This window comes from Halichondria panicea, chromosome 12 (genome assembly GCF_963675165.1).
Source record: "Halichondria panicea chromosome 12, odHalPani1.1, whole genome shotgun sequence".
In the NCBI taxonomy this organism is placed as follows: domain Eukaryota; kingdom Metazoa; phylum Porifera; class Demospongiae; order Suberitida; family Halichondriidae; genus Halichondria; species Halichondria panicea.
Window position 1 is genome coordinate 1,885,291 of NC_087388.1, and position 24,827 is coordinate 1,910,117.

The 24,827-nt window shown below is 42.0% G+C and overlaps 4 protein-coding genes across 4 annotated transcripts in view; all 4 read right to left on the reverse strand.

Moving 5' to 3' along the window:
- LOC135344815 (membrane-bound transcription factor site-1 protease-like) overlaps window positions 1–24,827 on the reverse strand; it is a 51,769-nt gene that overhangs the window by 12,555 nt on the left and 14,387 nt on the right. The gene's annotated exons all lie outside the window — the stretch shown is intronic.
- Window positions 154–8,813, reverse strand: LOC135344814 (uncharacterized). The gene is made up of 16 exons (XM_064542098.1): window positions 8,675–8,813; window positions 8,492–8,568; window positions 7,628–7,830; window positions 6,900–7,112; window positions 6,413–6,516; window positions 5,812–6,102; window positions 5,353–5,580; window positions 3,165–4,498; window positions 2,776–2,919; window positions 2,353–2,503; window positions 1,932–2,005; window positions 1,510–1,728; window positions 1,076–1,189; window positions 754–975; window positions 589–698; window positions 154–435 (listed from the first exon to the last, which is right to left on the reverse strand). The coding sequence occupies exons 1-16, from the start codon at window positions 8,721–8,723 to the stop codon at window positions 372–374; spliced, it is 3,597 nt and encodes a 1,198-aa protein (XP_064398168.1). The 5' UTR covers window positions 8,724–8,813; the 3' UTR covers window positions 154–371.
- Window positions 10,157–15,721, reverse strand: LOC135344820 (pleckstrin homology domain-containing family M member 2-like). The gene is made up of 9 exons (XM_064542104.1): window positions 14,386–15,721; window positions 13,969–14,171; window positions 13,649–13,861; window positions 12,807–12,898; window positions 12,454–12,636; window positions 11,047–11,094; window positions 10,793–10,852; window positions 10,483–10,650; window positions 10,157–10,403 (listed from the first exon to the last, which is right to left on the reverse strand). Exons 1-9 carry the CDS (start codon window positions 14,497–14,499, stop codon window positions 10,330–10,332), a joined length of 1,155 nt encoding a protein of 384 aa, XP_064398174.1. The 5' UTR covers window positions 14,500–15,721; the 3' UTR covers window positions 10,157–10,329.
- Window positions 16,889–24,194, reverse strand: LOC135344818 (copine-3-like). The gene is made up of 12 exons (XM_064542102.1): window positions 23,904–24,194; window positions 23,539–23,718; window positions 22,691–22,762; window positions 22,560–22,634; window positions 20,878–20,961; window positions 20,575–20,664; window positions 20,162–20,335; window positions 19,522–19,715; window positions 19,103–19,337; window positions 18,429–18,592; window positions 17,465–17,534; window positions 16,889–17,109 (listed from the first exon to the last, which is right to left on the reverse strand). Exons 1-12 carry the CDS (start codon window positions 24,072–24,074, stop codon window positions 17,005–17,007), a joined length of 1,614 nt encoding a protein of 537 aa, XP_064398172.1. The 5' UTR covers window positions 24,075–24,194; the 3' UTR covers window positions 16,889–17,004.

Below are 24,827 nucleotides of genomic sequence, written 5' to 3' on the forward strand. Positions count from 1 at the left end.
AAATTAAAGATACACTATACGTAGCTAGAGCAGATTGGAACATTTATAAGAAATGCTAGCGCTGCTGATCCTATTGTGTAGGTAAATAAAAAAATGACCTAAAACATATACCCCACCCAAACTACTTGCATGGCAACCAAGGGTACGTAGTGGTTTATATAACAGCAACATTTTCTATAGTGAAAAAAAACCAATTGTTGTTTGCTAAGGTCTGGAACTCTGGCACAACATTCCTGAATATAGTTTACCTAACAGATAGAATAATATAAACTGAGTGCACCTCAGCTATAATAAATAGTACATCAAACCAACAAAAAATTGAGAGCACACACACACCGACACACGGAGCTAGAAAAGAGTGGAGTGTCCGTTCATCTAGGTCTCTCTTTGAGTCGTGTGCATCTCAGACAGCTGCTTGTCTCAGTGAAGCATGACCTGTAACGAGGTACAATAGTGTCCAGTGGCAATATTAACTGTGCACAATACGTGCAAGCATGCAATAATATATACTGTACATGGATTCCCAGACTATAAAACTGCCACCAATAGTGATGGAGCTAACCATACAAACTAATTTGATTAGCTTACCTGTGGAACACATACTTGCAGCTGGTACACTGACTGGTGTGCTTGTCAAAAGGGAAGAGCACCTCCTCTGATTTACACAGCTCACACAGATACCCCTTGCCAGAGCACAGCTGAGAGGGGGAGGGGTGGGGAAATCATGTGTAGTTCAAGTGTACGGCAACTTACAGGGCACTCTTCTTTGATGTGATTGTAGTACTCCCTGTGAGCATCTTGTAACCGTGGCAACAGGCTCCCGTCCTGTACTGCCGCTAAGTCGACTATAGAGTAGCATAGAGCGTTGTCCTTAAAGTGGAGAAGCTGGTTGAGTTGTTGTAGGAGTTGGGCCTCCCTGGCCAGTCTGCATTGCATGAAGTAGTTCCTCATCACCAGGAGGTCCTTTCGTAAGTCCTGTGTGTGGGAGGATTAAGACACACACACACACACACACACACACACACACACACACGCACACGCACACGCACACGCACACGCACACACACACACTCACCTCCACATTGCTGAGGTCGGCGACGTGGGTGTAAAGGTGAGCGTTCACTTGATTCACTTGGACTGTGACCTTAGTGGATAGCTGAGTCAGCAGATCAAAGCAATGACAGCAAACCTGCAAAACACACAGTACATGTAACTATTAGCCAATTGTTAACCCTATAGCCACTAAATGAGATACTGCCTGTGAGCCTGAGATATGGTCCCATTTGATTTGGTCAGATGGACAAACTTATGACCACAGCTCACAGTGGTAGCAATATAATGTATTACATGTACATGTAGGTAGCCTTCAATAATATGCTATAAAGGTTGAGGCATATAAACATGGCTGGTTTCCCTATACTACATAAGTGAAGTCAACCAACATTAGATGACTAGCGCACCATGCACATACACACTGCCACTAATTTAAAAGAAGAAGCTTCAACAAACCTTCCTGGGTTTGAAGTCCCAGTTGTGCAGGACCCTTGCTGGTATGAGAGCCTCGTCATTATGGTGACACTGCTTACAGTGATAGAGTCCTGAGTAGTCACAGAGCCGCGCCCCTCCAGAGCTCGGACTGTTGAAGGACTGGGTGCAGCTGCCACAGCGGAACTTCTGCCGAGTCAGCCCTCTCTCCGGGCACACGGCCAGTGTGTACGTAGCATCTTCCTAGGAGAAAAGTGGATATAAAGGACACCCTCTGGAACAAATGTAATCAACTGTACAGGTGTAATACGTTCAAGCTGACAGAAATATATTAATAGGATGTACATGCATGTACAAATCATTCATGAACTTCAACTGTCCTTTCTAAAACGAACTTTAAATGTAACTATGTGCTGAACAGTGCATGTACAGTGACATGTGCTCACCGTGATTCTGTTGAGCTGGTTGCAGCGACGTGCAATCTTGGATATGCATTTCTTGTGACAGGCACATCCACAAGCTGTGTGGATGAAGGGGGACAATCGTTAAACTAGCTGTAACCCATATAATATACAATGTAGGGTACATGCATGGTACAATGCAGTACAATGCACAAACAAACAGGTGCCGTACATGTATAATTATGTACAACAGGAGCTCTGAAGTGGTGAAACCAATATATACCGCCTTGAAGTATGGTTGTATAGTATGTCTTGTATGTATGTTTGCGACTACACGCGCATAACAATAACACAGTATATCCTACACAGGCCTTTTAATTAATAAACTAAGGAGGAGCAAAAGTGCAACAGTGGGTGTGGGATGCAGATACAGTAAATAAGGGTTAGGAGTTGGGACAATACTCACTCTTGCAGAGGTACCACAATCGGATAATGCCTCGGACTTGTTTCCGACAACCCTCACAAGTGGGTGGAGTTCCACTCATCTTGGTCTGTCGAGGCTGCCTCATCAGACGATGACCAAACACCTCCTGAGAGGTCGAGTCACCTGCTCCCTCCTATGACATCAAAAATACCGTACATGTACATGTACATGTATGTGCAAATCTTCCATATAACGGAGTACAAATGAATGCAATGTACAGTAATAAACTATATGTATCGCCCTTTGGAAAAGATGGATTTGTGGGCAACAGTTAGTAGCATAGCAACATGCTTTGCACTAGCAGCAAACGCCTAGCACAGTGTGCATATGTACATGCTTTTGAAATGTGGGTAAAGATCACTAGACATTTAGTTGCTCTACACAATGTATGAATTCATTTCTCACCTCTTCATCCTCTCGCATCTGCTGCAGTCTGAGTTGTAGCGCCACCACTCTCCTGCGAAACTCCGCCTTGTCTCCATCCCCTCCCCCGTCCTTCAGCTGGGCCTTGAGACGACTGATCTTAGCGTGCAGCTCAGACTGACTCAACTAGAGAAAGTAATAAATTAAAAATACACGATGTACATGTACATGTACAGTAACGTGACACACAATTATATTGACTTTTCACTAACATAATTACATGAACACAAAATGGGTAACAAAGTTTATTACTTTAAAGTTCACTTGTAGCGACTTCGCTACGCTCGGGATACTAAATCAGTGCCTTTGGAGTTCTAAATCCCATAGACACCTCCAATAACTATTATGCAGTAACATACATACACACTGACCTCAGCTCCAAAGTGGTCCTCCATTGGGCTGAGATGGCTCGAGGTGCCCGGCTCCCACACTTCATCCAGGGCCAGCAACAAGTCTTGACTGCTCGCTGTAGACACTGTATCTGGGCTCTGCTCCTTGATAAAGCTCACTGGGCTTATACTAGGTGTAGTCTCGTTTGATGTCGAGTCACGCAAGTATTGTATTGGTCGATTTAGCGGTGGTAGGTATTGATCAATAGTAGGTGTGTCCACCGAGTCGACACTAGACTGAAGTTGGAGATGAAGCTTGTTTCCATGACTACTCTCATTCATAGGAGTGATATCATCATCATCCGCGAACGGGTTACTAGGCAACCGTGAGGGAGGCGGGGGTATACTAAACGAGACAGGTCTATTTTGTATCTGTGGAACTTGTGAGGGTATGTAAGCGTTATCTTCTGCAAAGGGGTTAGTTACAAATCGAGTCCGAAGATTCATCTCTTCTTCATCGGAATCAAAGAAAGGATTTGTTCTCTTGCGTGTGGGTGTGGTCTCACCAGATGATCTTATCCCCCAGTCCAGACTGGACTCCAGTGACCCCTCGTCATCATCATCAATCAGTGTGCCTCGAGAAACGACAGACTCTCTCTTTCCTTCCTCTACGTCTGATAAGCCATCTTGTGAGAATGGATTAGTGTTCTTTTTTACTGTACGGGAGACATCTGTGACCGATTCCAGAGTCTGATTTTCAGTGATCTCATGTTCAGTACTCTGCGCAGTGTTTACTTTAGCTTCCTGCTTAAATTCTTGAGTAACTTTTTCATTATTTTTTACTGGGTCACCGATTTTCAGCTCTTCGCAGACTGCATCAGTTGCAATGGCTATTTTGTCCGAGTCCGAGTCTGTTTTTTGGGTTGTTAGGATCTCTTCCATGACCAGTTCAGAGGAGGGTGGTTCTGGAACTGAAACATATGAATCAGAATCAGAATCTTCTGCTTGGGTTGAAATTGAGATCTCTTCAGTCGTCTCTGGTTGTTCTGAACTTGAAGGAGGTGGGCTTGTCTTGGGAATTGGAGCCTGTGGAACAAAATCAGCTAAGCTCAAATCTTGAAAGGTATCTAGTGTGTCCTCCATTGATTGAGAAATATATGTAGTTGGTAATCCTTCAGATTGAAAAGATGGTACTTTGGAGGCTTCATCTTTAGTTGTGGCCACTTCTTGCTGTTTGTTAAGTTGTGGAGACACTGCTTCAGGGTGGGAAGTTTGACTGTAGAATTTTGGCTCCAAATATTCAGGAGTATATACTTCGTCATCATTATTCTTTGAGGACATCACTGAATCCATATCACGGTAACATGGACGAGAACCTGAACGATGAAATGTAATACATACAGCAAACATGAATGCAACACATACATGTACACGTATATGTAACAACAACACATTCAACTCTAGTATAATAATTATTGTCTAGCCTTAATTTCAGGCTGCGAAGAGAAAGGCGGCCTGGTATACTTTGCATGCACATGCGCAAAATAATTACAAATTGTAAACAAACCGAAAAGAATTACAAAAACGTAAGACCACGTAGTTAGTAGTAAAATGTTCACTGACCACAACGGCAGCTTTCAGAGACACTAGAATAATTATGCTGCAGTGTTGCTTCGTCTAGGCTCTGTTTATCAAAAAGGCAGTTCAAGGAAGCCTTCAGCGCTGCCAGCTAGGAAGAGTGGTGGACTCTTAAATACATCAGTAGATTTGAGTGAATAACTTCCCAAGTGTTGAGTCTAACAACTTTTCATATCAAAAGATTCATTTTCTTTGCTGATTGACATGATGTGAGAAAAATGTGTGTGTCCAATTTTAGCTAATGGCCAACCACAGTGTTGTTTGCTCGAACATAATTATGGCTGAACATTTATTTTGTGCACTGCAATGTATACCAGGCCGCCTCTTCGCGGCCTGGAAACGAGACCTAGTTTAAAACATGACCAAAAATTCAATTAGACCAGACAACATAATAAAATACTTTCCACAGGACTGAATCTTGAAGATTTATTTTATGGTACATGCACAGCACACGTAGTGCAAAGTGCATTCAAATTATTATCTGTAGATTTACGTACACTGTGTATAAGTATTATAATTAGCTGCTAGCATAATGTACTTCTAGTTCATGCCGGATAATAATAATTACACACTCCACCACCAACATTCTCACCGTTGCAAGACGGTATGCTCAGCGATATGTCCTCAATATGTACAAGCGGTACAGGCAATGTGTCCTCTAGACCCCAACTTCTCATTCTGAGGTGTTTCAAAGTTTCGGTGGTAATATCTTTATCTGCAGTTGCGGCAGTGTTCACGGCTTCCTGCTTGTTGGACTGTTCGTTAAGTTGTAGAGACACTGCTCCAGGGTGGTGGGAGGTTTGACCGTAGAATATTGGTTCTGGAAATTCAGGTAGGGTTGGTAAATGTGTTGCATTCGTTAAATAGTTTCTGTTGCAGGGAAACAGCGTTTACGGACATTAGTTACAAATTTGGAATCAGTAGTGTCTTCAGAGAAGGTTTATGTACTTGCACATACAATTCTATACTGTACACTTTAACACGAACACCCAACAAGAGAATAAGAGACTTTCTCGAGTCTGCAATGATAGACATAATTTTTGGTACATACCTGTTGATAGTGTAGGGGGAGATCCACTAGTCACACCATCCACACTCAATCCAACATTGGCTAACGACACAGGGATAACTTCAGTAACATCAGTGTGAGACGTGTCGCTGGGCTCAGGAATTTGAGAATGAGGTTCCAGTGATTCAGAGGTTGTAATAGGCTCTGGTATCTCACTCACGTCCACACACATTAATGAATGATTATCAACGTCCAAGGAGTCATCAGATCCACTGATGTTCTCCGGCACTGATCCATTCTCCTTGCTCTCTGTGGACACCTTCTTCTTCTTGCCTGCACAGGAACACAGCTAGTGACTACACATTGAGCATGTGTGCTGGGACTGTACAAAGGTCGTCTGTACAGGTTGCCATGAGCAACTAACACTCATTATCATGAAAATACAATACATCGACCATACAATGAGCAGGTCACAATGTGAATACAAGAACAGCAGTATGAGTTTTAGTGTGAGTAACATATACATCCTAAGAATATCTGCACACAAGCTTTATCTTTCTACACTTACCATGTACATGTATAACCCCTCCACACACACATGCATGTACACATAAACTCAGACATACTTTAGCTGAACCCTGACCTTTGCTACGTTGCTTTGGTTCGTCGACAAGCCTCAGTTTGAGTGGTACACTATTCACTGCCTCGGGGGCTGCCTCGAACTCTAGACTGGCCGTGTCCACAGTCCTGCAACACACACACAGTCTATCAATAATTATAGTAATACACACATGTACACGTGCATAGTATTGCTACCACATTATACAGAGAGCAAACTATTCAAGATTTAGACAAACAACTCAAAACTGCCAGTGTTACATCTGTAATAGTGTCAACAGTGCTGACATTGAATCAGAAACTGACCCCTTTTGTAATTACAGATATCTTATAACTGTCACTTATCATACCCAGGGATTGCGTACATTGAAACTGGTAGTAATTATTTCACAAACAAACAAAGTGTCATGTACTGAGTGAAGAACCACCAATAGATTGTCTGAATGATGGGAATATAAACAAGTAGTAGCTATTCCATTTTAATCTTTTGCATGCTTATTATAAACGCTCACAGTTTAAAAGTCAACTCTGTTAGTCCCACGAGCAGCTGTGTGAGAGCTGACACCATCTCATGACTCCTCACAAAGGAGTGTGTTTCATAATATGAAGAGAGGAGCTTTGAATCCTGACAGATGACGTTGATGTAGCTCTCTAGGGAACACTCGTTGACAGCCAATCGAATCCAAGCCCTACATCGGCCGTTGTCAGTCTGGGCATACTGCAGCCTGGGTGGGTGGAAGCATTTATATTGTATTGATTGCTACACAGTATATATACGCATTAGCTAAACATCTCATATTGCTCAAAAAGTACCATAGCAACAGATTAAGTTTCTTTATTTATACTGAAACCTTCCTATTGTTGTCACCCTGTAGGAAAGCCACCCTCTATAATACAGCCAGTCTCATGGGCCCCAAAGCCTCCATACATACTGTGTTAGTGGCCACCTCATAACTACAGCCAATGTTGGTCTCTCAAGCCGCAGTAATCACACTCATAGGTGCCTATTGGTTAGAGCATTAGTACATGTACATAAGTGAACACCCCCTCAATGTTCTGTCACCTTCACTAAGTGGTATGTTGCATGTGACTACGTTTTCAGCTCTGCACAAATGCCAGTCAAAAGATATCATACTTACTCCAAACCCAGAGAGGAGTACCCCAAAACAATGACATTTAGTAAGTTGTCTCAATACAAAGGAAAAAAGAGTACCATGTTTCAAAGCTGGAGAAAACTCACCCTTTGATATACTGTATTGCTTGTTTCCGGGACACTTTGAGCACTACGGGCCAGAAGGTGGTCTCCCCTCCAAACCATCCCGGCTTGAGTCCGTGTCTGAGTATGTCCTCAAACTGGGCACACAGTCTGTGGGCGGGACGACAGTCTCTGATATACGCCTGGTCAGGGTGCTCGGCAGACTGGTTGGCAAACATCAACTGGACCTGTGGGGGGGGGGGGTATTAATTTTGGAGGGGATTGTGAAAACATAATTGATGCTATTACCAGACACTACATGTTAAATTGTTATATGCCTGATTCACTGGTGATTTCAAGTTTTCCAGGGAAATATATGGCTCATATTTTGTTACTTCTTTCAGGCACTACTTGACAATTTGGCAATAGAAACGCAAAGAACAGTGTGTGTAGATTTTGACTTGTGCTGAGCTAGATACCTAGCAGTCTTAAGGCTACAGCATAAAGAATGCCACTGTACGAATATGGTTTACGCACATCTGCTGATGGCTGATGCACACATGCTTAGTTTTTTTTTTCTCAGATGGGGAGGGGGAAGAGGAGAAAAGGTCTGGAGACTCTTGAAGCACTTCCGTGTAGTCTTGGAAGGTCAATTAGTTAGACTTGTGACTTTGGAGGTTTACATTTCATTGGCTCTATCCAAATTCCACGTAGGCAGCACTCACATTTCATTGGGTTAAAAATCACATGACATAGGATATGCATTTCATTGGCTCTGGCCACATTCTGCTAGAGCACACGGAAATGCTGCAAGAGTCTTCAGACCTATTAAATCCTGGCTCTACTTGATTTTACCCCCGAGCTATTTGGTCTGGCCCCGAGACTACACACATGCTAGAGTTACTACACCTCTTTGATACTCCTGGACAGACTCTTGAGCAGCCCCAGCCTCTGCTTCTCCTTGGCTACCAACACCTCTTCAGAGTCTGTGTATGTCACGTAGTACACACATTGAGTGACTAGCATGAGTCTGTAAATACTAATATGGTGCCTCTATTATATGCCTTTAATATGGTCAGTGTGTGCACGTACCTTTGCCTTGCTTGAACAAAGAAGACCCCTTGCCTCCTGGCCTATCCATCTTTGAGTCTTTTGTCCTGGGGCCCGGGCACGTTGTATAACGTACCTAACCAAGAGCAAGAAACTACGCCCACATCCATTGGATAGGGAGTCGAATTTGACCTTTGAACTTCACAATGTATACCCGCTGGTAGCCTCGATTCAAGGCCGATTTTAAATCGGCCTGGAATCGAGGCTAACCCGCTGGCCGCGGAACGGCCTCGGGTAATAACATCACCATAATTATTCATGAGTTTTTTTGGTTAGCTCTGTGCAGGACAAAAGAAGTCTACTATACTGTATATATTTGTATGAAGATTAATTCTATTGCTATTGTTTTGACTTATTGCTCACACAAAATGCCGACTAAAATAGTGTTATACTAGCAGTTTTGATTTTATCTTGTCTCTTTCATGCAGCTTCATAATCATTTCCAAAAGTTGTATGAGCAATAAGTACTTGCAGCTCTCATTATTTGCATTCAAGACTTGTAGATGTAAATAAATACCTTCCAGAGGGCGACACGAAGAGATATAGCTTGTAAAACTTCGTACGGAAGAGCTAAAGCTAAAACTAGACGGTGTGTGGATGCTGACCTCATCCGCCATCTCGCTAAAGCTAAACAGACAAGAGGCCCCTCTGGCCTCAATGCTCATGCATGGAGAAAGCTCTGCTGTTCCTAATTGGATCAACGGCCGCCCGGCCCGCTCTTGACATTCACGTTATTTATCCCCTCCAGTCTCTTACATTGTCAGAAGCCGCAAGGACCCAGGGCCACGCTCTCCCAGTGGGCGTCCAACGTAAGCTGGCTTCCAATCTCCCCAGCTGCCGCTCTGTGGGCTTGAATTGCATCCTTTTAGTGGCCGAAACCCTTGGAGGCTTAGCAGAGGACTTCGTCTCAACCATCCAGGATATCGGCCGATCAATTTATCGACGTTCAGGCGCCGACCGAGACATAGTCACCACTAAACACCTCTTTGGGAGAGTCAGTATAGCTCTTTGGCGAGGTAACGCTACCATGCTCATACACATGTCTCCCACTCTATCACCTGTGCTGGATGGACATACCTAGATTTTCTAACTCTTCTACTCGTTTGTACCAACTTTACCCATATTAATTTTATTAAGTTACTTAGATTTACTAACTCGTTTTCATGTATAACTCTCTACTCGTTTGTACTTACTTTAACCACTCGTTTGGCCATAAAGGCAAGCTGTTACTAGCCAAAAAAATTGCAAACTCAATATCACTTCTACAGACTGCAAACAATAAATCTAAAAATAAATGGACATGCATCATGTTCACCCTGTATATACTTAATACAGGCCGAGTTGTCTCTAAAATAACGCTAGGTCACTAATTTTTCCGATCCTAAATTAGCCTAGGAACGAGGCTATACGTAGGTCTGCATAAGCACGTTCTACAAATGTGTTAACTACGCCCCTTCCATTAGGTATATAGGCGTGGAATATTCTGACCATTGAACTGAACTTTGAAATTCTCGTTTCACTGAGCGGAAGCCACAGCTCTGTACTAACATTTAAACCAGTGAGGATATTAACCAAATTCTTCTAAACAACAACATAAGTTAAAATCCCTATTCGAAGTAACGACTGCATGCATGTAGTCAGTCCTGTTCATGAATGACGTGGCCCGAGTCATGTACATCTGTGAGGGCACTTCCATCGTCAGGGGAGATGACTGGGGAGGGAGAAATAAAAATATACGATTGCCTCCAGAATACATGATCAATACACCTGCACTTGCTGAACTGACTCACCATTGTTGTGAGAAGTTGGACTATAGAATTTCGGCTCTGAATTTTCATGTGCATGCACTTCCACTTCTGGATCATTCGCTGACGACATCACTGACTCTATACTATTATCACCACCCCCTAAACTTGAAAACAGTCGTGCTAGCTTCTTACTCCATGTTAACGTTAGTCCTGCAATTGAATATGAACGCAACCATGCATGCATAAGAGGCAATGTACCAGGAAGGGAAAAGACCCAACAAGTAACATACTGTGCCTAATACTTTCAAAACTGTACATCATAACACATATAAATATTGGCATACTGACATACCAGCACTTCTAGTCCATCCATCTGACTCAGACTTCAACTTAGCACATTGCCTTTCTAGTTCTATAAAAAAATATTAATGTGAATACAATCATTATGTAGTAGCGTACACACACCAAGACAGGACACACACAATGGCAATAATGTTCAGTATAGTGTAAATTAAAATAATGGGCCTTCATTGTGTATAGCTGCATGTACCTATACATCATCATGTAATTTTTGGCATATAATAATTATTATACGGATACACATACCAGTTATACGGTTGCTCCTCAACTCAAGTCGTGAGTCTAACGATAAATCTGCAGCAAAATGTATACATTAGTCCAATAATATAGTAAAACCATGCACACTTCACTGTCCTCAGGGTCTTGAATCAAGGCTATAGTAATTGGATGGTGCATGAGACATGTAGTTGGCTTACAGAGTGTGTCCCAACTGCAAATTAATGTATCGTACCGGCCCACACAAAAACATGCACGGTTTCCTCATGCAGTTTACAAGATTGTTAACACTGCATGCAAGAGTGAGAAAATTAAAAACTGCAAAGCTACACTGTTTCGTGAAGCTGAGCAGTAGCCATTATTATATGGACTTCCCACGCACCGGTATTTTACATGCAAACTTGCTGGAGGATGTGGTCTCCTGGCTCTCGAGCCAAAGAACAAACATTTGCACTTGCGAAAAATTCCCGGTAATATACGGTAGCTTCATAATCATAGTTTTGATACATCCACCAAGGCATCATGCAACTATATAATCTCATGAATCAACCGCACCTCTCAGAGAGGAACGTCTGAGCATTCTCTGTATGAAGTGATGGCACAATGTAATGTATTACGACACTGTACAAGCTAATAAAACCATAAAATGTGTAAATTTTTAACCACATCCGCTAACTCTTCTTATAGGAAGGGTGGCTGATTTATAATTATAGGCATCAGCACCCGCGGTGCAAATCATCTCCGTGAAGCTAGCTAGTTTTTTTTTTAAATCTGAAAATTAGTTTCAAACTAGGTTTTCAGCTTCATGATCAGGAATAAAACATTAACATAATTATACTAACACACTTACATGTAGGTACCATATAAATAGCGGGTAATTTTTTAATTGATGCAAATTTTCGATATTTCGTAATTGTACAGCTCGGGATAGTGACGTTGAACCCATTGTGGTAGAATACTTTCATAGTTTTAATACAAAAATTAAAGTACGGTAGCTAACGAGCTAAAGTTTAATGCTGGTGCACTCTAGCTATAGCTATAGTAATATTGCGTCTCACTGTTATGTGACCTCACAGCATATAATTGGTTACAAGCTTGTGCGGTCTGCCAGATAACTTTGGAATCACCACTGTGCATATACACCGGCATGCTTGGAGAAACAGCTGTAACTGTTGCTAACCTGCATGGTTGCTAACTCTTCCTACGACAGTGTGCCCCCCACCTCTTACCCAACAGAGTGTAGACTACATACCTGATCTACTCCATGGCAACATGCCGGCTAGTAATAGTGGAGATGGGACTTGTAATAATTAACCTTAAGTGTATTCGTTAAACAACCTTCAGTTGGAACCATCACAGTGCTTGTAACAACCTTGTGGCAACCATACAATTGAATGTCAAATATTTTACAACCACATGTAAAACAACCTAAGTAACCTTGTAATTTCTGTATATCTGCAGGGGTTCTTGCTGGCAATTCTTGTATGTCCTCTTCTCCATTTTGTTTAGGATTGCATAGAGGCTCGGCTATAGGGGCAGGCAAGGAGTCATCAGATCCACTGGTGTTCTCTGGCACTGATCCATTCTCCTTGCTCTCTGTGGACAACTTCCTCTCCTTGCCTGCACAGACACACAGCTAGTGACTACATGCATTGCATGAGTATGTACGTATATACTATGTGCTAGAAATGCAATTATTTATCTATACATATTGAGCTCTATACATGTATCATTACACACTAATTTAACCCCCTCCCCTCCACACATTAGTACTGGTTTTGAACACTGACCTTTGTTGGCTTGCTTTGGCTCGTCCACCACCTTCAATTTGAGTGGTACACTATTCACTGCCTTGGACTCTAGACTGGCCGTGTCCACAGCCCTATAACATAATTATATCAATAGTATAGCTACTGACCTTTTGTAAACACAGATTATCAACTAGAGCACTGAAGTGCAGAACCCTCGGCGTTAGCCAGGTTCACCGATGTATAAAGTTCCATAATTTCACATCTGAATAAACAGCAGCTCAGTTAGCCTACGGATTACAAGCTAGGCCGGCCTCTTAGAGGAAGTAGGCGAGGACGAGGCTAACAACAGCTCAGAGCTCACTTTGCAGTCCACATAGAAGGGAGGGGCTGTTCTGCAGTCACGTGGTCAACGTGGTAAATATGGTGGGGTTGCTGGGCTCACCTGCATGGTATTATAGAGTGCGCATGCGTAGGACTAAATAGTTTGAATCAAAGCCGCCTATAGCTACATGTCCAACAAGCTACTTCATATAGCTACTTCATACTTCTTAGCTTTTACTCGCATTTATTCGACAACGAAGTTTTGTTGAGAAAATCTGCCAAATTTAAAACTAATATAACTTGTTATGTAGAGGCTGTCCATGGTACAAACGCAGTGATATGCCAGCGCCATGCAGGTGAGCAGACTCAGAATACACAGACAGAATGACAGACATGCAGAGACTGACCGATTACTATAACCAGTAATGCCGCTCAATTACTTTTCAAAGCACTTCACATGCACCACAAAGTGTCATGAGAGTATAAAGCAATAAAACGATGACATGGGAAATAAGATATATATAGCATATGTATATAGTTATGACGAGAAAAACGCTCACAGTTTGAAGGTCAACTCTGTTAGTCCCACGAGCAGCTGTGTGAGAGCTGACACCATCTCATGACTCCTCACAAAGGAGTGTGTTTCATAATAGTAGGAGAGGAGCCAAGAGTCCTGGCAGATAACATTGATGTAGCTCTCCAGGGAACACTCGTTGACAGCCAATCGAATCCAAGCCCTACATCGGCCGTTGTCAGTCTGGGCATACTGCAGCCTGGGTGGGTAAAAGACAAGAGGAGAGTGCATACTGACTGCTACACAGTTTTACTACAGTGTATAAGTAGTCAATCTTTATGGTTCACTCTATTTTCAGGCCCTTACCCCTTGATGTACTGCATGGCTTGTTCCCGAGATGCTTTGAGCACTACAGGCCAGAAGGTGGTCTCCCCTCCAAACCATCCCGGCTTGAGCCCGTGTCTGAGTATGTCCTCAAACTGGGCACACAGTCTGTGGGCGGGACGACAGTCTCCGATGTACGCCTGGTCAGGGTGCTCGGCAGACTGGTTGGCAAACATAAATTGGACCTATAGGGGGGGGGAGCAAATGGGGGAGCAAATGTTATACTAGAATATTGACCACAAAAGGTGATTTTCAAAATATTTTTTTTATAGTACCTGCTTGGAAACTACCTATCATTACATAATCCTATATATATACATGTATAAGTAATAGGAACGGACGGAGTTGCTAGACGTACACTTACTAACAGTATAGAGGGTTCAATCTCATGCATCTGACCTCTTCGATACTCCTGGACAGACTCTTGAGCAGCCCCAGCCTCTGCTTTTCCTTAGCTGCCAACACCTCTTCAGAGTCGGTGCATGTAATGCACATTTCAGTGAACATATCCATGGTTTATACTGGGAGCATAAATATTTCTGGTGGTGCTATGATATCTAGCTATCTATATTGCTATATGCAATGACTCAGCAGTCAGCATGCGATATACACCTCTAATGGAAGGTGACTCGTGAGTGACTCATAGTGGTGTCCTGTCCATTATGGTTTCCTACATGACTCATGTATAGGAAACCATAATGGATTGACATTATATGTTTTCTCGTGCATGGTGTCTAGTGTACAGACGGTACTGCATGTATTCTAATCTATAGATCATGCAGGCAGCTTGAAAGGACACACCGAGACAACTATAACGACCATAGGCGAAAAAATGCTTTCACAAAAAAATATAACAGACTGCGGCATGCATGGTCTCTATATACTGAGTCCTGTTCATGCATGGGCGTCATGCTGTGTTCAGTCATGTACTCCACCAGTTGTGAGGGTACACCTCCGCCAGCACAGTAGCTGCTAGTGTCTGGGGAGACGACTGCATGTGTATGCCGGTATAATGGTGTCTGAAAAAAATTATTCCTGAAATAGACTGCATGCATGCATAATACATCCATAAAGCTATCGAACTAATAATGTTGCTAGGATTGCCAGGAAAAGCAAAAAAAGCGAAATTTGGCGAGTGCATAACTCCAATCCGTTACAACGTCATTCATAATTATGTACATATACATGAACACTAATTTTTCGAAAATTTTTTGAGTTTTTTTGCTATTGGTTTTTTTACACTATTATTTTGATAAATGCATGCCATTTTTGAGGGATATTTGTGTGACCAGTGACCTAATACGACCATGCTGATAATGTTCCCTAATACAGTGTTGAGCACAGGCATACCAGTCCATATCCATGTGTGGTGACATTGAAGTGTTGATGCATGACTGGTGGATGGAAGCTTGGAACACATGCAGTCTCCTACTTCAAATCCTTAGCTAATGTAATTAACACTAACTGTACATGTTCATGGCGTTGGAGTTATGCAATCGCCAAATTTCTTGTTTCCACACTTTTTCGTGCTTTTCCTGGCAATCCTAGCAACGTTTCCGGCACATTGCAAATGTTTTTTAGCTCAATTCCCTTTCTTTTTTCAGTAGATGTATTATGAAATGCCTATAAGAGGAACGTCAAAAAGCAAGCTCAAGAAGGGAAAACAGGGCTGACATTTATACATAGTCATGACTGTGATAAAATTACAGCCATGATAATGTATAATACTGTAGTGTAGATGTACTTTAAAGTGCAAGAGCATGTAGCGTAGGTATAAAAGAAAAGTGGAGCCTGAGAGGTCATCTGCCTCTTGAAAGCAAACGCAATTCTAAGAAAAACGCCCATGGTCCGGGTTACTAGAGGCTCCATGTATCCTGAACATGTTTGTACAATCAAGGAGGAAATACTTTCCAAAAATGTTACTTACTTACTTACATGCACAGTGTCATACCAGGAATAGGAAGGGCAGCTGATCATGAGACTACCATTCTCCTTGAAATTGCATGCATGCACATGCAGGAGAGGACCAGAGTGACTCAGTGCAGTACATTGACAATGAGCATGCACATGCATTTATAAATGTGTGCAAAAAATTTACAGGGTTTCCTTGAGCTAAATCAAGTACCTTTTATCTTGCAATTGCAGAGAAGACATGGAAGATCTGTGCCCTGATTTCTGAATTCACTGCACATGTTGTATCAACCCCCCAGAGCCCGCGGCCTATGTAACCAAAGTAGTATCGCGGGCCATACTTTTAATTAGACGTCAAAGTATGCCCCGCGAAACTACCCTGGGTATAGCCTTGATTCCAGGCCGCAAGGAAGGGATCGAGGCTAGTCTAAACACCGGGACATAATTATGCCTCGGTGCGCATGCGCAAGCGAGGTATACGGTAGTGTGTGTCTGTGTGTGTATAGACCGCTACAGCCTGCTCAAGGATGAATCAAGTGCAAGTAAGAGTTTCTATAGGCTTCTAGTCATGTTTACTTGGATTTTAATTCGTGGATTTGCAAAATAATGCTTCTTTCTCCAGTTATGCCTAGTTTTGCTTACTTGGAATGCAATTGCAGCCTTTTCAGAAGAGTCCGTAGCAAAACTTGTTCACAGAGTGTTACTACTCTACTTAGTAGTTAGCTCTGCACTAGAACGCTAGCTATTGGTAGCTGCAAGAGTTAGCAGAGAGCTGCAAGGCTCTGCTGCGCTGACTTGCAGCCATTAATTTTAGACTTGAACTTTTGGCATCGATCGTTTTTAACAACAATCATGGTTGATCATTACCCACTATTCGCATGCAGAAAATGTGTGTATAAAAGCTAGCTATTAGTAGTTTTATGTTATGTAGCTTTGGCACCTCCACCGAGGCATCAGCACCCGCGGTGCTTTCATTACAACTGCTTTGACACAAAAATTAAAACAGGCTGCTATGTACTGAAGAAATAAAATCAATGGACACACACACAATACAACTATACAACAATATAGACACACTAGACATGCAGTTAGTGTAATTCAATGAGTCTACTGAGTCCTGTTCATGGGTGTCAAGCGATGTTCAGTCATGTACTCCACCAGTTGTGAGGGTACCTCCGCCAGCACGGCAGCTGCTAGTGCCTGGGGGGACGACTGTGTGTGTGTGTGTGTGTAAGGGAAGTAATATTATTGAAAAACGTTGAAATAGCCTCCAGAATGCATAATATCCCACCACACCTCACACACGTTGCTAAAGTCTATTTGCGTTGAGTTCGACCCCGGAAGTTATGTGGTCACTTTTAACTGGTTGGAGCTTACCAGCTCTACAGCATATAGATAGGAGCGCTTTTTAACAAGGAATCCAATGGTATATGAAACTTTGAATTTCAGTGAAGTATAACAAAGTTATGACAACTTTATGAAGGTCAAACTCTACAAATAGACTTTAGATGCTGATGCTATACGCTAAAGCCGTGCAGAACTAGTGGTAAATTTACTGTCTACTCACATGCTTGAAGTCACGGAAGGGCACAAACTGGACAATGTCTCTGGAAGCCACACTAGAACCAACTGTCAGTCTGCAAGAAAATTAATAAACAAAACACTCGTCAGCAAAATAATTATATGTAATATACAAATTTATTCGTACAGACAGATTAAGGAAGCACCTCAAATACTAAGCCTAAAAGAAGATACACAAAGCAGTGTGGTCATATGTTCAGGGGGGAGGGGAGATATACCCCTCCTCTGGCTCCAATTTCCGGTACCAGTTGTATGAGTGGGGTTGCCTTTGCATAATACCAAGGGCATATAAGGAGCCCTTGATAATATACGTGTACTCAGAACCTACCAGAATTCACCTAAGACCACCTAATTAACTATATTTTCCAGGCATGTCCCTGGTTTCCATAGATGTTACATGTACATACTAACAGGGTATTGAAATAACAGTTTTTTTTAAGCAAAATGTTCTGGTGAATCCCCCCCTTACATGTACTTCAAAATCCTATGGTGTAACACCCTGTAAATTATACCGAAAAAGTACACGACTAGAGGGACTAGTTCAAGACATCTGTTTATTTGACCAACAGACAGTGGCTGTAATAAAGATCAGATATGATGGTATATAATTATATTAAACACAGGTTGAAACACCATGATACCGTACATATAGCAGGTTATTTTCGTAGGGGGAAATTTTCGTATTTTTCGTACCAGACACACTACACGTGTGTCACGTTTTACAGTGTAGATTAAGTGTAGAGCATCACACGAAAATTAAAACTACGAAATTATTCTACTGAAATAGGTTTAACGTCATTATCCTGAGCTGTACGAATATATAAAATGAATTGGGCAGTTCATACAAAAATGTGCACCAACGAAAATTACCTGCTGTATGGTACTATTATCAGATGGTAATAATATACAACAAACGATTAACCATTTAACACACATCAACTAACTCTCACTTTGTGTCATCAGAGTCGAGTTCGTTCATGGCATCAAAGTTGGCCCCTCCCACACCCACGATGATGATGGACATGGGTAGGTGTGACGCGGCTATGACGGCTTGTTTGGTAGCCACCATGTCAGATATGGCACCGTCAGTCAACATGAGGAGAATGAAGTATTGCTACAATAGTGTGGGAGTGTGTGTGGGGGGGGAATATGAACACAGTGAAAGTAAAGTAATAGTGGAATTGTGAAATTATGGGTAAAAGACAAAATTACATGTAAGCCTCATAATGAAGCTACATGTGTTAATTAGCTTACAAAATCTAGTACCTACATTTGTATAAGGGGATGTTACGCACGTACTTTGTCAAAAGATACAGCTATATAGCGGGTAATTTTCGTATGGTGAAAATCGTAGATTTCGTATTGAAGAGCATCATACGACAATTTAAACTACGAAATTATTCTACCTCGATAGATTCAACGTCACTATCCTTGAGCTATATGAAGATTAAAAATACGAAATATTTAAAGGGGTTGTTCGTACGAAAATTTGCACCAACGAAAATTACCCGCTATAAAGTATTCAGATTCAATACAACACAGTATACAAACACGTACTCACTATCTCCTAATCAACAATGAGCATTTGACCAACTGAGGCAGACACTCAAAAAGATCAACTCACCTGTACTTCAGGATTATGAGTTGCTTGCTCTGCAAAATTGGCCACATGCCTAATTATAGGAGCAAAGTTGGTTGGTCCCCACAACTCGACGGTTGTCAGCGCTTGTTGGTACGCCTGGATCACCCCCTGCACCCCCAGGCAGTACGGGTTGCTAGGGTTACCATTGAGGGGGAACTCGAAAGACACGCTTCCTCCAATCTTCCCCCCAAAGCCGAGGGCAGGGAACAACTTGTCACTGTATGAGAGGGAGGGGGTGGAAATCATGTAGTTGTACACCAGCATGCTATCAGATAGGCCTTCAATCAAACTGCCTAACAATTTTGTAGTTTCAGCATGCAAAGAAAGTTACGATATCTGCACACATGTAAATCTGTGGGTTACAGGAGCCTAGGGAATTACCCCACCCCACCTCCACTCACGAGTCGTAGTCCTGGCATACGGCTCCCACAGCGGTGAGGGCTTGTGTGTACTCGTTGGGGCAGGCAGGGTCAATGAAGTGAAGAGAGGTGGGGTTCAGGGGGTTGCCGTTACTGCCCGTAAAGTCCACACCCACAGTGAAGTTCATCTGACAGCCACCCATGATGTACTCCAGGAAAGAGTAGATCTTAGTCACCTGGGGAGGGGGAGTATACAATAATCATGCATCAACTGTTATTCAGTTATTCAATTATACATAAATGACAGTGGTGCTTTCTGATTTGCAAGCCGGAATAATTAACCCCATCGTTCCATCGTTCTTGTTCATGATGTGCTCGGTCATTTATGTAGGTCGCAAACGAAGAACTCTCAAAGTGAGCATGTGCAATACAATTATGATTCGCAGTAGTTGGAAGCAATCAGGCTTGTACAGTATCGTTTGCACTTGTGCATTTGAAACCCGGTATATGCGGTACTACACATTTCTGTGACATCATGTATGACATCACGTTATGTGTGAGAAATCCTACCCACAAAGCTAGTTGACTACCAAATTTCGGGGAGGGGCAACGCAAATAATATTCTTATACCTAATGCTATCGTCACGGGCTACGCGTGTCACTTAAACAGCCGCCCACTCACAGTGATCCTCTCTAGCCTGACTGTCCCAGAGTTTTTGTACTTCTTCTTTTTCAGTTTTTTGGAGTTGATACATGGCCAGCTTTTAACACTCCCCCCACTCATCTCCGCTAGAGAGGTCGTGAACTCTCCGATTAGATCATGACTCCCGTCAGAATCCCAGTCAAAGCATGTCACCTGTGGTACATGTAGCTCAGTATGAATGTGAGTGCACAGGAATCTGCACAGCATATTCAAAAAAGGTGGCTATTTAAACCCTGAAACACACAAATTGCTGCCTAAATGTGATAAACTAGGTGTTATATTTGACTAGAAGAAGTACATGAGAGGTGGTTATATAAGCAAGGGTTTATAACGCCCTTAGTATAAGCCATAACCAGTGTAGGCAGATTGCTATGCACATGCACGTACAGTACCTTTATCTTCCTGTCAGGGTCTCCACTGCACAGAGCCTGCGAGGTGATGGTGAAGGGTGGCCACACCGGGTTCAGGGTGTTCTTGATGTACTGAAAATATATGAATGTAATGATAACACCATTACAGTGGATCAAAATAGCAAGGAGGTTAACCAATATGAAAACACACTCATTGTAATTCAGAGAATGCAAATGTGTACATGTGCTGATGCAGTAGCTTCATCTGTGTTTGGCTACAGTGGCTGATAAACCACTATTCCAAAATCACTCACAATAACTACAATACACCATTACTAATAGTACCTCTGTGCGATGTACAATGGTGAAACTGCCATCAGGATTCTCCTTAGCAAACTCCAGGTACGGGTCAGACTTGCCCAGAAAATCCTGCATACAGTGCATATGTAAAATGCAAAAAATAGTTGCTAAGAGAAAATTATCGTCAAAAGTGGCCAAATGAGAGGGACTTCCTTGGCCGAGTTTTATTTTTCAAGTCCATGCTTAATACGAGTTTTATTCTCGGTAATCTCTTTCTGTCCACAGTTACATGTAGAGCTCTAGATGCAGCTATCGTACCTTCAAACACTCATTCTACTAATGTACGTACAACAATTAAAAATCTCCCAAGCCACCCCCGAGTACTTAATGCCTCGAGGCAATTTGCTTTGGTGAAGAGTGTTATCCCTTTCCTGATCAAACGATTTCCTCTGAAAAAATGCGTTCAAAAGGTCATTTCGTAGCCCAATTTAACCCACCAAATTAGCTTGATTTTATCGCCGCCCCGATAAAGTGGCCATGACTTAGAGATGGGCGTGGATCAATGGTTGTGCACACATGATTATACGTTGCTGCTGCCTCGATAAGAGTATTATAATAGCTGGTCTAAATCTGCTTTTTTCAAATGCCCTAATTGTAGCAAAACATCAAGGGATTATTCATTCATGACACTCTCCAATCTACCACAGAATCCAATATCAACATTGGATAGCGCTCCTTTGTTGTTGTACAATTTAAGGATTCTGGAAGAAAAACTTAATGAAACAGAAATGTGAGGGCTACAGATGATCTTAAAGGATAGAAGCACAGAAATGTATGATGATGCATAAAAGTTCGATAACTACGACAATGTACACTTCCTGTCAATGAATTGTATGATTGACAATGTACACTTCCTGTCAATGAATTGTATGATTTGTCTATCCAGGTTCAAAGTGAAATGATCCGAAAGGTAAGACAACAGAGGAGGCAGGACATGTGTCATCAGTCACGTGGCAATGGTACATGTATGTACCGTTATTTGCTGTGAAAACCTTTGCGAATGAGCCAAATCAGCGGAAAATTTGACCTCTTGCAATCTAACTATTGCTTTCTGGCAAGGATCGTGTGTATTTACTTTTAGGTTTATTGTTGCAAATTGATCAACCCTCAACATGTATGCAAAGTTCGCATACATGTATGTTTGATTCGCAAAACATTCTAGTAATACGGTACTGTCACAATGTTTACGTTAGGCTCTTGATTAACTTTTCCTTAGATATCTCTAGAGGTACCTGTGGTAGATTTACTGTTGTGCTCTCTAGCTAACTCACATCACTTTCTAGTAATGTAAACTGTGGAAACTAACCTGAGTTAACCCCTCTAAACTGTTCTCCATAGTAGCCTATGTACAGTAGGTTTGATGGTGAATTTCAAGCTATTGAGCCAGGATCCCACTGGGATTGCTGATCCACAAGTTACATGTAGTACCATCCTTTCACTACATGATAGCTGAGAAAATTACGTTAATCGCTTTAGTGCAAGGCTAACTCATAAGTTGAATAGAAACTGTGTGCGAACAGATGATGCTACATGTGCAAACGATTCTGAGGAGACTGCAACAGCCTTCACTGTAAAACTAGCCATTACTCAAGAAACTGTTAGTTTTCGCCGCATTGCAACATGAAAACCTGATTACACTAATTAAAAAGATGTAACCGTACTCATACCTTCTTATCCAGACCAACTGCTGAGAACTTGATGTCAATTTTTGAATTGTTCTGAGACAACTCCTCCGCTCGAATCTACAGGAAAGATGACAATGTTTAGAGGGCGACATGTAACTGAGGGTGGTGCTTACGGTGATAGTGCTAGAGCCTATCTTTTTTCCTCCTGATTCCAGAGGCTTAGTGAATTTGGAAGCACTCACAACCTGAAAATGAGTAGGTGTGGGGAGAGGGTAAAGGTCATGGGTTATAATTATGAATAATACAAAATAAAAGCAAAATAGAAGCAAAAATTGTCTTCTGTAGGAAGCAAACAAAAGGCAGAGGAGGTATGACGCGAGCATGAATCACTACAAGTGCAGTGCATTGGCTTGGATGTTATCCCGTGACCCCAAACGACATCAATGCACTGAACTCGTAGTGGTTATTTTGTCTAGAGGTGGTTAATACCAACCACCACCGACCAGTGTGGACACTCTAACCCCTTCTCCTCCTACAAGTACAAGCAGTGATTTTATGTAAGCATGTCGGACCTCCTCCAGACAAAAGGGGCTTCAAAGAAACAAACCTTGGAATTAAGAATGCCGTTTGTACACAGTTTACAAAAGTTATAATGAGAAATTTCCTAATCACAATTTAAGATAAGTTGGGTACATGTATAGACTTTAGTGGGTACATAAACCGTGTGCTCAGTATGATCCCTACAACATACATGTATACATGCATGTACAATTTCACTACCGTAGTTGATGTAATTACAGCGCCAGTCTAATTAAACGAAATTCAAAATTGTTGGTCATATATACCACCATATAAATTCATTTGTTTTATGTACATAGTCTCGCAAAAATAATTATTTTTTGCTGGCGCTGTAATTACATCAACTACGGTAGTAAGTAATCTTGGCCTATGACCTACAGCTAGTCATAGTAGTCAAGGCACACGTTAACCTTGCCCAACACCACCAATTGACCACACCCACCTCTCCGAGAGTGCACTCGATAGAACCGAGGAAGGCATCATCATCCAGAGTAGGGGAGACATTGTCAATGTCGTAGACTGAGAACTTGAGTTTCTGGACCTCCTCAAAACGATACACCATCTCTATAGCCTTGCTGAACTCAGGGTTAAGGTTGTTCTGGATACACTCAGTACGAGCATACTGTAGACAAACATCGGTTGAATAAATCTACACCACTTATTACAGATAATTATGTTAATAATACGAAATTATCATGATGCACAAGGCAATTATGATATTATGTTCATTTATAATTAAACGAGCTTGCTATGATCTATATGAAACCAAGAAGACACAGGCTCAAAATAATGCTCTATTTCCATCACCTCCACAGCTTTGCCTCCATTGTCCACTGTGTAGATGGCCACTATTGGGTCAGACTTGGAGAAGACGTCAGCATCACACAGATTCTTGCAGGATATGTGCAGCTCCACCTTGCTTGAGGGGGTGCTTGAGACAGGGGGTCCGGATCCAGCAGTGGGATAAGGAGTAGCCATAATGTACGTACTGTCAACTCGAACTCAGCTAATAACTTAACTGGCTGACACTTATTATTTTGTGCAAGTACGAGTACAACTCAGAGTACAACTCTTTTTTATACTAGGTAGTACTGGGCGTGGTCGAGGTTAAGAAAGGTGCAATAAATGGGCTTCAGTTGGAGTTCAGACCACGGTCGAAAAAATGTGACTATCCGTGATGCGCTACGTCATCGACTTTTTTTCATCTTTTGTAGCCTCCATTTATAGTAAAAAAACATGCAAAATCAAAATCAAGAATTTATGCAGCCTAGTTGATCAACAGAGACACAACAAAACAAGATATGTAGGTAAAACATCATAGGCTTACAGCAGTGCTTCTTAAAAGGGGCACAAACTATTACTCTATCTCTGGTCAGACAAGGAGTAGTCATGCAGATCCACTGCCTGGTGTTCTCCGGCTCTAGCTCTGGCACTGATCGATCCATTCCCCTTGCTGTCTGTGGACACCTTATAATTCGCTTGCACAAGAACACAGTGACTACATTGAGCTCGAGCGTGTACGTACATACCAGTACCAAGTCTCGGTCCCACCATGCCATGCATGAGCTAAAATACCTTGGTTCAACGTACAGCTATAGATCGAGAGGACCCGTTGCCCGCTACATTATCTCTTATAATTCATATGCATTGTATACGTAGATCTACATGTTGCCTTAATGTGTAGTGATATCCTGTATATAATAGTGTTCATGTACGTATTGTCATTTTGAG

Bases quoted from the DNA above. Each gene is read 5' to 3' on its own strand.
- LOC135344814 (XM_064542098.1), bottom strand. From the start codon at position 8,723: ATGGATAGGCCAGGAGGCAAGGGGTCTTCTTTGTTCAAGCAAGGCAAA. The intron at 2,006-2,352 runs GTGAGTATTGTC...TCATCCACACAG, and splicing joins ATTGTGGTACCTCTGCAAGA to CTTGTGGATGTGCCTGTCAC. The intron at 699-753 runs GTAAGTTGCCGT...TCCCCCTCTCAG, and splicing joins ACATCAAAGAAGAGTGCCCT to CTGTGCTCTGGCAAGGGGTA.
- LOC135344820 (XM_064542104.1), bottom strand. From the start codon at position 14,499: ATGGATATGTTCACTGAAATGTGCATTACATGCACCGACTCTGAAGAG. The intron at 12,637-12,806 runs GTCAGTGTTCAA...GTGTCTGTGCAG, and splicing joins GCCAAAGCAAGCCAACAAAG to GCAAGGAGAGGAAGTTGTCC. The intron at 10,651-10,792 runs GTATGTCAGTAT...ATTCAATTGCAG, and splicing joins TGGATGGACTAGAAGTGCTG to GACTAACGTTAACATGGAGT.
- LOC135344818 (XM_064542102.1), bottom strand. From the start codon at position 24,074: ATGGCTACTCCTTATCCCACTGCTGGATCCGGACCCCCTGTCTCAAGC. The intron at 22,635-22,690 runs GTAAGCACCACC...TCTTTCCTGTAG, and splicing joins TAGGCTCTAGCACTATCACC to ATTCGAGCGGAGGAGTTGTC. The intron at 17,110-17,464 runs GTGAGTAGACAG...ACACACACACAG, and splicing joins CCTTCCGTGACTTCAAGCAT to TCGTCCCCCCAGGCACTAGC.